This window comes from Dipteris shenzhenensis, chromosome 13 (genome assembly GCF_047967505.1).
Source record: "Dipteris shenzhenensis isolate YYH24624 ecotype China chromosome 13, Dip_SZ_1.0, whole genome shotgun sequence".
In the NCBI taxonomy this organism is placed as follows: domain Eukaryota; kingdom Viridiplantae; phylum Streptophyta; class Polypodiopsida; order Gleicheniales; family Dipteridaceae; genus Dipteris; species Dipteris shenzhenensis.
Genome location: NC_141608.1, coordinates 17,782,222 through 17,795,474, shown reverse-complemented (window position 1 = coordinate 17,795,474; position 13,253 = coordinate 17,782,222). Strand labels below are relative to the sequence as shown.

General features: G+C 40.5%; 1 protein-coding gene across 1 annotated transcript; it reads left to right on the top strand.

Moving 5' to 3' along the window:
• The first annotated feature begins 2,508 nt into the window (after positions 1 to 2,508).
• On the top strand, positions 2,509 to 10,585 carry LOC147895108 (abscisic acid 8'-hydroxylase CYP707A2-like). The gene is made up of 9 exons (XM_087383414.1): positions 2,509 to 2,735; positions 2,910 to 3,231; positions 4,528 to 4,677; positions 4,829 to 5,089; positions 5,242 to 5,331; positions 5,415 to 5,493; positions 5,752 to 5,861; positions 5,970 to 6,085; positions 10,476 to 10,585. The coding sequence occupies exons 1-9, from the start codon at positions 2,509 to 2,511 to the stop codon at positions 10,570 to 10,572; spliced, it is 1,452 nt and encodes a 483-aa protein (XP_087239540.1). The 3' UTR covers positions 10,573 to 10,585.
• Positions 10,586 to 13,253: the final 2,668 nt, after the last annotated feature.

Genomic DNA, 13,253 nt, shown 5'->3' with positions numbered 1-13,253 from the left:
GTCATCAAGATGCCCCTACGAAAGATACAATTACATTTAATGATTATTGGTCCAACCACATCATCGCCTTGTCTCTAACTAATACACTAACTTAATTTACTTCTGTCCACCATTATATTTTCCCTCTCTCTCTCTCTCCCTCTCTCTCTCTCTCTCTCGCCTCCATTATCTTTTAGTTCTTCTGTCTCAATAATATAATCATCTAGAAACTATAAGATCATAATGGTTTGGATGATTTTAAAAATGTAGCTTCTAGATCTCTCTCTCTCTCTCTCTCTCTCTCTCTCTCGCCTCCATTACCTTTTTGAAAAAAGATGGTTCTTAGTTCAGTTTTCCCCTCCCAAGAATCTAAGCGTCCACGAATTACGATCAAAATGGTTTCAATGAATGTAACAAAGAATTCATGAATTATCAGATCGGAATGGTTTCAATGATTTTGAAAATGCTTAAGATGCAAACACACACACACACACACACACACACACACACAATGTCAATTGGAAAAAAAGTGATCGCCTACCTGGATAAACAAAAGTTGTGGAGAGAAGCTAGTGCTAGTCCAACAATAAAATGAAGCACCTGCAAGAAAAACAACCCAAAAAAAAAGTAAAGCTAAGCGAATTGTACATCTCTCTCTCTCTCTCTCTCTCTCTCTCTCTCTCTCTCTCACTCACATAGAAATACGTAATGACATACACCCCCACGTATAAATTAAGCTAATGCCTTACACCTTTATCCCCTTCTTCCCATTTCCTTTATATTTGATTTAATCCAAGTGTCGCCTTTCCATATTCTTTTGTTTTCGGCGCATGCAATGAAATAGTCATTGCACCCCTTCGCCTCACTACATGGGCCCTCCATGGTCTAGATTCCATAAACTTAATCACACTCCCTCACCTTTTTCTTTATGCCGCAAACCTCCAATGTACCTCCATGAGTGAGGGGATACTTTTCCTTCACTTTTGGGCCGATGATGCTCAGTTACGTGTCAAAGTGGATGTTTGAAGTGATTTTTGTTATGTGCTGGAGGAGCATGGGATGAGGCAAGGAAGGGAAGGCAATAGATAGAAGATAGATGCTCAAGGGCGCTCGTATGTCTGCACTCTGCATGCCTTTGCCCCCTCGAGATTTGCATTCGGGTCCTCACACACATCCCCAAGAAAACTCGTCTCGCTCTCTCTCTCTGACCTTGTCTTTGTCTCTTTTTGTTCAAATCTTTAGAAATCGATATACTTGCTCGGCTCCCTTTGCTGCATGTGTTTGGCAATCTACAAACCGTAGTAGCAAGCTGCAAAGGCAAGGAGTAGGCAATCTGCAGAAGCGTAGCAAGGCATGCAGAGGCTAGGGCACTGAGAGAAGGAGGAGTGGGTTGGCACCGCAAGAGCTGGAGTTGAGCGACGGCGATGACGAAGGGTGGTGGAGGGTGGTGGAGCTACAGGAGACGAAGGGTGGAGGGTGGTGCGAGGTCGACGACGAAGAGCGATGGAGGGAGGTCGACGACGAAGGGTGAGCTGCAGGAGACGAAGCCGAGGTCGAGCGACGGAGGTGGTGGAGGTTGGAGCTCGAGCAACGGAGGGGCGACGGCGCAGTCTCTTTGAAGGTGTGATGAAGGCGATGGCGCCTCCCAGCCACGTGGCTCTCCCTCCTCCCTCCTTAAGAGAATAGATAGATCCCTCCTTAAGAGAATAGATAGAAGATAGAAGATAGATGAGTGAATTGGAACAAGAGGTAACTAATGACGGAGTGAGCCGGCATTTTTTAGTTTTTGTAACGGGAGAAAAGGAAATTTGACTGCCGTGCGTGACATGGCTACCATAGCTTTGTCTTGGGGGTACTTTGAGCGAATGGAGAGGCGAATCGAAGGGAGATGAAGAGGAGAAGGGAATGGGGGTACACTGAGCGAATAGGGAGGCGAAGGGCGAATGGAGGGGGGCGAATAGAGAGGCGACTGAGAAATTTCGGGAGGCTTTAATCAGAGAGGCAATTACGTCGTGGAGCATACGTTACTAAGAACGTTAGCTCTTCAGAGGAGAAAAACTTCCGAACTTAGGGACATGGTTTTGACGTGAAGTCCGTTAGGTTGTCAAGCAATGGAGATAACAAATTGATGTCTACAGTGAGAACGCAAATTATGTCAGGCGGAATCCCCTAGGATGATAATACCAACCTCGTAACCTTAACGTACATTTTCAAACTTCAAAGGAATAATCTTTGTCAAGCCGGCAGACAAAACATCTTGATTGTGTCTATGCAGGTGTAGACTGAGAAAACTAAATCCATGGAACTGTCGATCCTAATGCAAGATCCTCATCAGTTTGCACGCTCCCCGTCTGCCACAATATCATCGACGTAGTTCGCCGCCCTTGATTCTTGCGCTTGTCGACAAGCGACGATGCTTCCGACTGTAGTGGATCCGTCTCCTTTTTTGTTGCACCTTGTAGTTCCAGCTATAAAGTACTTCGATTTTTTCTAATCGCCCTCACCGTAGGCGATCTCATTCTGGCCGGCATGGAGCGCTTACTCCTTACTCTGGATGCTTCCACCCTTGCTCCCCTCGCTGCTGCCCTGATCTCCATCTCCATCGCTGCATGGCTCTTCTGGAGATCCAGGACCCCTTTTAAACGGGCCGATCTCCCGCCCGGCTCCTTGGGTCTGCCGTTCATTGGACAAACCCTGCAACTCGTTGCAGCATCGAGGAAGAACCTTTACGACTTCTCAGAGGAGCGTCACCGAAGGTCCTCCCTTTTCCCTACGCTTCACAAAAATTGAGCCTTCTATGACGACAATTCTCTCTACAAGAAGGCACTTCTAATGTCAAATTTCTCCATTGCGCACCCAATTTTTGGACGACCCAGCTTCCTGCAGTGAAATTTCTATTGGTACAATTGAGAGAATGCTGTTGTTTTCAGATACGGGGAGGTATTCAAAACCCACATTTTCGGAAAGCCATGCATCTTCGTCGCTGGGGCAAAGGCTGCAAAGATGCTCTTTCTCTCAGGCAATCGTATCTTCGATTCTGCGCATTTAGGCAACATAGAAGCACTATTTGGCGACAGATCGATTCTCTCTGTTCGAGGCGAGGAACACAAGCGTATTCGCAGGATTACGAACGAAGTATTCGGCATTGAATCCATAAAGAAATACGTGGAGCGAGTTGAAGAGGTGGCATTGCACACGTTCTCGAGTTGGCGAAAGGGGCAAGTCCGCAATTTAGAAGACGAGGCCTTACAGGTAATTAGCTCTAGCTCTGACTATTGAGAAGTTTGTGTTGGAGAGCACCTCACCTCACCCCAAAGCCCTCACTATTAAGAAGTTTGTCTTGAAGAGCACCTCAAGCCCTCTCAGCATTCGCCCACCTGAGCTGGCTGCCCGCTTGGTTGACTTACGCTTCTTCCTTCAACCTAAGCCACGAGTAGTTAGCCTCTCATAGTTGACCATGGCTATGTGATTGCGTTTGTGTGTGGAGGGTTTGGACCGGGAAGTTTACCTTAGGATTTAAACTACTTTCTCGTAGCTAGCCATGTGTATGTGATTAGGTTTGTGTGTGGGGGAAGTGGATGGGATGTATTCAAGGGCCCATTCCAAAGTGGGGGGTTAAGGGTTTCTAATTTGTTTATTTATTTGAAAAATGTGGGTTCTTATGTAGGTTTTTTGTTTACATATAAAGATGTCATCACAAATAGTACAGAAGTAGAACCATAATATAGGCACGAACTAATTTCTAATTTGGAAGCATTTGCCTCCTGTTAGATGCTTATTGGATGGTATTTGAATCTATTTTTCTTTTGATTTTCAAAAGTCAACTCATTGCTACCCTATTGTTTAATATTAAACGTCCTTATAGTTGTTAATCATCAGATATGAGCACATGTCATGTATAGTGATGTGTCCATCTCTAAATGATTCTATCTTCCTATTCAAGCATCATGAGTTCTTGAGAAATAGCAACACCATGGAAGGTCCTCATTACAAATAATATTCTCAATGTTTAGGTTTCATAAATGCATGCATTAGTTTAGTCCCATATACTTTTTGTCCCTTATGACTGTAATTACCTAGTCTAGGGTCAATATACATAAAGGTTGGAAGCAAACATGTTTGTCTTTTGCTATTGTGTAATCTAAGAGAATCTCAAGCATCTAACTGGTGAGCGTTAAGGCATTAAAAGAAAAGCCAACTAGCTTTTAGGCAATCAAAAGGCATGACAAGAAGGACAATAGACCTTAATAATTGTAGACGGAGTAGTGTAATCCATCTACTATCTATCTATTCACATGTGTGTGTACTTGTTCGTGTGTGTGTGTGAATGCATGGTATGTACGTGCGTATATATGCATGCATACATGCATATAGATAGATTTATATAGAATAGATCTCTCTTCAATATTAATAGATCCTTCTTATGGTTGCCTATAATCCAAATTGTAGGTATGTTGCATGTGCCTACCTTGGCTAGTATGGGTTTAAGGGGGGGGAGAAAGAGAGAGAGATTGCTGAAAAACTGACTTATTGGCCCTTTGGCACCAGTTTGCCCTCAACCTCATAGTTGGAACACTATTGAGTCAGCCACCAAGCGCAGAAACGAAAAGGATGGAAAAGCTATCAGCCATATTAGCAAGGGGAATGATGAGTCTTCCCATCCACATTCCCGGGTTTTATTTCCATGAGGCATGGAAGGTGATTATTATAAATCTGTGACGTTTTCTTTTTCATTATCTTTAAGAGGATTAAAAACGCAAATTGAAAAAGTTTCCTTCGAACAATGATTTGATAGTAAAAAATGTTGCCCAATGGAATGTAGCAAGTAATAAGTAATTTTATGGCGCAGGCTCGAAATGAACTGATACGTATATTCAAAGAAGAAATCCAACGAAGGAAGGGAATGGCAGAGTCGGCGATGCCGGACGACTTGATGACCAAAATGCTAGCGCCAAAGGACCCTTCTACCGGAGATACCATTTTGGGTGACGATGAGATTGCTCAAAACATGGTCACCTTCATCCTGGCTGGGCATGAAACATCGGTTTCGATGATTATGTTCATAATCAAGTACCTGGACGAAAATCCGAGCGTCGAAGAAGCGTTACGGGTAAACATGCTTTGATCTGAAGCAAGTTAAAATGACGACTATAATCGTGCAAATACGGCCCGCATGCAAATCAAGGACGTCAACCAATCACGTCAACCAATCGAAATACTTAGTGTAGTGACATTCTGGCATATGCGTGTTAATTTCTTCAGGTAGAGCATGAGGAGATCAGACGAAGGAAGCTTGATCAAAATGCACCTCTTACCTGGTCCGAAGTGAAGCAGATGAGCTTCACAGAGAAGGTAAACAAAACATGATGACAAACCAGCTAAAGAATTAGCATTCTGATACTGCTTGTGAGATGTTTGATCTTCTTCTGATGCAGGTAATCAGTGAAGCAATGAGACTTGCAAATCTTGCGCCCTGGATACCTCGCATCGCCATGCAAGACTACCCCCTGGAAGGTGACGCACTCGGCAGATGCTTTCTATTACAAAAACTGCACCTATTCCTACAGCGGGGTTTCCTGACCCTATTTTCTATTAACATCCAACATTCAGCTTTCTATCGCGATCCAATTTGCTCTAACTCTCCGAAAACTGTCTTGTCCTGCTGGATTGTTGAGATCCTTTTGTGGGGAGATTATCAAGCGCAACGCCCGCTTGAAGTTTCTTTCATGATTCCCATTCAAGCCCGATCATATCTTTTACATTTGTTCACAGGTTACATGATTCCAAAAGGCTGGCTAGTGGTTTTAAACGCTCGAAGGACACATCTGATGTCCGACAATTTCCCTGACCCCCAGAGTTTCAATCCATCTCGCTTGGACAAGGTATTCTGTATAGTGCATTAAAACTGCCACTTCGTGTCGATGAATTTTTGTGCGTACATTCGGATGTTGATCCAACGGCTGATCTGATCTTGAGTATTGCTAATGCAGCCCCCTAAGGCATTCAGCTTGGTACCTTTTGGGCTAGGCGATAGACTTTGCGTTGGCAAGGATCTGGCCAAGTTAGAAATAAGCGTCTTTCTCCATCACATGTGTGGGGGGTTCAAGTAAGTACTCCATTTATGAGACATCCTCACGTTGTACATCGTTATTTTAAAAAAAAGAGAAGCTTTTATTACTATAGGAAAAATATACAAAAAGGGTACTACTCCCCACTATCTATGCCAATACGGCTAACTTTCACCCAAGAAAGAGCAACTGCCAAGAGAACAACCTACAGTATGGGAACTAACTCACTTAGGCCTCACTTAGGCATATACCAATAAGGGAGCCCCTCCTGTTCACTAGTTCCCCATGTTAGCAAGAAAACCTTTTGTCAGCCCTACAAGAGCATTCTCCCGAGACCCCACCCCAATTCGTTGTTTGAAAACTAACTCATTCCGCAAAGTCCAGATGGCCAAGAACACAGTAGCATAAATATAGTACCAAGATGCCGCCAATGTAGAGGGCAGATCATAAGTATCTCCCAAAAACTACCAATCTCCATTAGTATAAACAAAGATTCGACCATTGAGGCACGTCTTCCTAACAGCACCTACAACATAACACCAGATTCTTCTTGGCACTGAACACACCCAAGTTAGATGCATATAGTATTCTCTATCCATCTCCCACATAGTGGGTAGAATGCATTATGTTTAGGCCATTTTACCATACTACCTCTCAGAGGCAGCTACTTATGCATAACCTTCCATACAAAAAAATTAGCCTTCCCCATTGAACATCCCTTCCATACGTCACTTATTCTTTGTTTTCACGACTTCTCTGACCATCTCAGCTTCCATTTCTCATTCAATTTTGGAGTTAACAAGTGATCAACACCCACGGGGGTCACTAAGAAATATGTAGGATAACACTGCGATCAATAGAAGGGGCTTTATATTTTTATGGAGTTACAAAAAATATACATACATAAGGGGCTTCAAATTTCAAAAAGTGAAAATTTTCATACTTTAATCATCTGAAAATTTACACAAGGGGTGTATATAGGCTATTAAAATTTATCGGTGGGAGTTTTTTTTTCATAGTGCCCCCCTTGTGGATCAACAATTAAACTTTTGTCTTTGGTTGTGATCCTTCTAATTCTAGTTGATCCTAGATACTATCTGACAAGGGCCAAGGCAAACTGGTCTCTCAACAATCCTATCGACTTCCAGTATGCCCTTCTACCATCCCAAGGTGAAACCAAGTCCTAATACCCTTCCTAAGCAAGAACCTTGTAGTTAGAACATCCACCCAAGCCAATGCCTTTCCTTGCAGTGTGACAACCCAACTGGACACTATTATATTGCTCATATAGACTAGCATCTCGTCGGAGACCAGATCTACCCTTCCAATGCATCAAGTGACTACATGCTTTCTCGGCATCAGCTAAACCTGCAATTAGATCTGACCCATAGATCTTGACTGGGAACTAAGAGCGATGTCTATCATACCATGGCAAGTCCCTCCAAATACCAACCCTTCCCCTTGGAATCCTCTGAAAGCCATTTGCAACATTCCACCCAAGGGGCATTACACTCAAAGACTTGAGGTAACCACTTACCAATCAAGGCAATATTTAGGAGGTCAATATCGAGGACTCCCAAAATGCTAGTAGCCTTTGGGACCTTCATGGCATCCCAAGGTATGTAGTGCCACTTACGTCTGTCCTTGTCCTAAGCCTAGATGGAGGAACTCAACAACTTCTCTATCTCTAGCCAATGGTTCTTTTTTAAATGCAAATTGGTGGCCAGATAATTTGTAGCTACAAAAAGGACATGTTTAACAATCAAGAACAATCAACACTCTTGCATTTCATCCTAACACTACACCATGCTAGACTCTTACCTTTTGCTATATCTTTTCTTTAGATCACTACAACATTGCCTCAGCATGACTCCCAAAGGGGCACCATGGTACTAGATCACAATAACTTAAAAAACATACTTAATAAGAAGAGCAATCAACCATGGAGGTTGAATTTCCAGATCAGATATGATACCAAAAGTTTCAAGGAAACTACATACCGAAACCTAGGCTACACAAAAATCTTGCAACATCAAGAAATGCTTCTCTACAATTTCTTGAGATTCCAACATAATGGCCACCACACCATTATTGCGAGAAGAATTGATCCCGAAAGGCAGAGCTACCCCATGAATTGACCCTCCAACAACCACCTCCTTCTTGATCATATGAATTAGATGAATAGTGCCAAGGGCAAACAATAAAGGGGCTAGAGGCACCCTTGATGAACTGACCAATGAAGATGGAACCTACCTATTACCCTCCCTAGGATAGTCGAGGCATTATTGAACAACACACCAACCCTCTTCACTCTCCCTAGAGTGATTAATAGCCTAATCACTCTTCAATTCTTGGAGACATCCACCCTCCCTTTGGCATTACCCTCCCTAGAGTGATTAATAGCCTAATCACTCTTCAATTCTTGGAGACATCCACCCTCCCTTTGCATGAGCTTATATTTTATCTCATCCCTTTAGCATTCGATCTAGTTCCATAGGTACCCCATGCATCATATCACCTCTTGCTAGCTTTGTGTTCTCCTCTCGTGTTGACCAACATCTTGCATAATGGCCTGTCTTCCTGTACAAGTACTGAGAATTTGGGAACGGCCAAAATCTATCCTTTTGAGTGACCACAACCTCCTCTGATAGATGTACATCAACAAAATCCAGCAGATCTTAACCAGTCCCAAAGAACCTAGGCATGCTTTGCACCAAATATTTTGTGACCAGAAGGAAAAACAACCAAAATCCTACCAAAAGCATTAGCCACCATATCCAGAGACTTACCCGTCCATGCCGTATATGCCTGGGAAATCACTACAAACTAGACACTCCCTGAACATGGATTCATCAATACTAAAGGAGGGGCTCTGTGGTATGGCCAACACTGCTATTCCTTAATACATGACGGACCTACCAAGCACATCAATTTGGATAGCCACAAATGCATTATAAAAAATCATTTACCCATGAAACGAGGAGCATATCCCTACATTGATATTTCACTTTGAATGCCAAAAACCTGTAGCTCCCCTAACGTAGGCACTATGTTAGTGAAGGAAAGTTAGAACCTTATGTTGGCTAGTCTTTCCACCTTTGGCTTGGTTGCATCGAAATGTAGATGGCACCTAGTCTTGTGCTTCACAACATTTCCCCATAGGTCTTTTTTCATAGGTTTTGCCTCCCTTCGAGCAACATTTGCACACACCAGATTCTAGGTTTCCTCATTTGATAAAGGAGAAACGCCTACCACCTAATTTTTGGACATTATTTTCATGAATGAAGCTTGATCAACCTATTGCACCTTAAGTGCATCACTTCCCTACCCCTTGGACTCCACAACGTTGGCTCTCCACTGAATTGTCTACATGCAACATATCTGGACCATCACTTCTTGTTGACAAAGGCTTGGACACTACCACCCCAACCTTGATCAGGCCACTACCCTTTGAGCTTTCCTCAGGCAAGATGATAGAAAGGTCCTCACATCTCCGACTCTTCACTCCTCCATTGGAACCCATTCCATAACAAGAACACTCAAACATTCAAGCACTCACACACCACTACACATGCAAGAAACTGGAGGTACCACATGCAAGTGGGCAACAAACTCACTTTTTTCAGTCCTTCCACCTATACTTTGTTGCTTTTTCCTATCTCATGTTAAACGAACAGAGAAATATTACCCCACTATTGGTGGTTCCAAAGAGAGCCACTAGCTTAATTAGTGTGAAAGACATACCAAGAGCCTTTCATGTATGTCAAGGGTTAAGCACAAGTGCGCACGTGCACACACACACACACACACCTCACATATGAGCTCCAGCTCATCATACTTTGATGGTGGCCAATTTTTGACTTGGATAGTGACAAAAAAGACACTTTTTTGCTAGTGGTGATCTTGTGGTGATCCGTGGGAGACTGGAGTCCATAAACAAGGCCATTCATGGAAAGTTGGTTAAAATAATCCCTTGACAAAGATAGAATTCAGAGAGGAGATCTACAAGGACATCTTAAGGGTTAACCCTAGATACTTAGAGACTAAGAAAATGTGTCAGTATCCATCAACCTATCTTCATGAACTACTATTATTTAATATACCTAGTGGCTTTCTTAGGTAGTAAATTTCCAAATACTCCAAAATACCTTAATGCATAGAATAAGAAACTTATAATGGTAAGTGTTTAAAGCCTAAAAAATGCCTTTGATTTTTTTCTTTCATGGTGAATTTGGTTTTGTCTTATAGTTTTGGGCAAATTTTTATATTATATTTAGAATGCTTAATGAGACATTCCATGTATAATTATACAATCATTTCTATGCCATCAAGAAATTGAAATGATATAGTGTTATAAGAAATATTGGAACTTCAAATTTGTGTTTAATTATCAATATTGTCAGTAAGAGACAATTATTGCTGTTACAGGTGGAAGCGAGATACAAAAGACATGGGTTTGGACTTTAGTGGTATAATCAAACCTAAGGGTGGTGTTCCAATTAAGATCATAGAGCAGTTGAGATGAACAATGGTAGTCCAATATTTGTTTTCCAATATGTTGTTCATTGCCTTCTCAATGGGAAGATGATATTATATAAGGTATTTACTCTATAAATGTAAAATTTTAAAAAAAATGTAGATCTAATATGAATTCATTTTGCATCCAAACTAAGAGCTTTAATGGAATTTTGCTCACTTAAGATCTCATGCACTCACCTATTCAAGTGCCCATGATAATCTTATTTTATAAAATATCAATAAGGTTTAGAGTGAGATGTTTACCAATATTGTTGCATACATATGGAGATACTTTTTTAAAGAACATTTTTTGTTTATAAAAACATGAGTTAATCATTTGAAAGTCATTAAAAGTGCGACAACCATGTTTTTTCATTTGATCGTGGAAATCAATTGATTGGATAAATACCATGTAGCATATCACAAACATCACATGGTCAAAAGAAAATTTATCCATGGTATATGCAAAATATTTCCTATATCTTCTAGTATTTTGAGGTTATTACATAGTTAAATGTAATAAACTCAAAAAATATTGAGTGAGTATTATGCAGTACAATGTGCAGAAAAATCTATAAAATTGAGTTCTACCATCATTTGCCACATATCTTCCTTGATTTACTAGTTGTGATTCGTAAAAGTTATCTTCAACACTTTTTGGTTAGTTTTATGAGTTTTCCTTAGTGTTTGTGTAGGTTGCTTAGGATTGAGTGTGTGGCTTGCCATTTATAGCTTGATAATCTTGTCCTAACTAACATAGATAGATAGATAGATAGATAGATAGATAGATAGATAGAGAGAGAGAGAGAGAGAGAGAGAGAGAGAGAGAGAGAGAGAGAGAGAGAGAGGATGTGACAAGGGGGTAATTTGAAGCAAGTGTGTGTCTCATGACCTAGTAATATATTTTATAGTAGGCATATTCAATAGTTTCCATTGTTATGTAGGTGTGTGGCTCCCATATTTATAGAACAACCTATACGACCATGATAACGACCTTCTTAAGCAAATATGTGATAAAAAAGATTATCTAGATCATCTTAGCTTTTAATGTTGATTCTATGGCTTTAGGATGTGGATGTCATTTTGATATTTGATGGTCTCAAGGCTTAATGGAATAGTACAAATGATGTATATTATAATAATTGTGTTATGTCCTTTGTGAGTTTAATGGTTTATTATTCAAGTACTATAGTTAGTCTTTTATGTGTGTACTCTGTGTGTACTTGTTGGTATTCTTATTGTTTTTAGTATTTAAGGACTTGTCTTTCTTGTGATTTGGTTTGAATGGTTGGTTAGGTGTTTCATTGTTTAGATAAGTTCACTTTCTTACATGATTGTTACATGCTTTAGACCAATGCTTAATTATCCATCATGGTAATCAAGACTTCATGAAGGATTGAGCTTTAGATTGTTCATAAAGCTTGCCTTACTATCTATCATAGGTTTGATAGATGAAGAGATTTGGAATGTCATGTCTATTCCACAACTCCTAGAGGAAATGCATGACCAAAGTTTTGAAATAGTTGATATAAACTAAAAAACGTATAGTAGCATGCAATTGTGCAAAGTGCATTTATCCTCACTTTTTACAATATATTATATATCCATGGGACATATTAAACCGTGACTTTTTTAATCAATGGATTGGAAAAGCTTCATGTGTGGTTCTCACAATGGAAAGATCATGGAAAGAATATAAGCTTCCACTTAATATAGAAAAATGTTGAAAGAGAAAGGACTTGGACGAGCCATGTGATTTGGTATCTTTAAGGGATATGTTGCAATGATAAGTGATACAAACCTAATATGAGGTTATATGAATGCCAATATAGAACACCTAAGGAGGAATTACAACTTTGCATTAACGTGCAAAATGTGTGCTTTTAATGTGCATTGGAGATGCATTACAAGTGCACAACCAATTAGGGAAGGGAGTGGAAGTAACGGTGAATTGAGTATAAGTTGTGAGGAATATGAGGCTTCATACAACTTTGTATATATGATGGCAAGAAAAGTTGGCATGAAGATGCACAAAGTCGTGCTTCATTAAAAACTAATATTTTTTATGTTTTTGAATAAATCAAGAATGCCTTTATCCAATTGATGAGCAAAATGGAGTTTTTGTACATATCATCTGACAAGATCATGATCCCCATCTTCTTAGTGCTTGCCTTGAAATTCATTGCTTATTATATATATGCAGCACAATTACTTGTCAGTGTTTACTTGCCTAAAATGGGTCTAAATACTCTAGTTATATTGGGAGTGGAGGGCCAAATCGTACCAACTGTGTTAAATTCTATCGATCAATGAATTGGATAAGTTGTGAAAGGAACTGAATCTCACTCAAATGAACTTGGAAGGCTAGCTATGCTAGCTCCTCAGTGGGAAGAAAATTGGCATGGAAAAGGACTTCCAACTCTACAAAATGATTTTGATAAAAGGGATAGAACTCCTACCTATGTGAGAAAGACCACAATGAAGGGTCGATATCTTTAATGGAGAGCTTGTCAAAGTATACAACAAGAAGTTAACAACGCTCCTAATCCGATACCCCAATGCATTATTGCCATTGCTGGATTAATACATCTCTCTATATTGTTTCAATAGGCTAAGGAAACCTACCTATGATGGGAAGATCCTACATTCTTAAAGGGCCCCAAAAGAGTTCCTATTTTTCCTAATGAC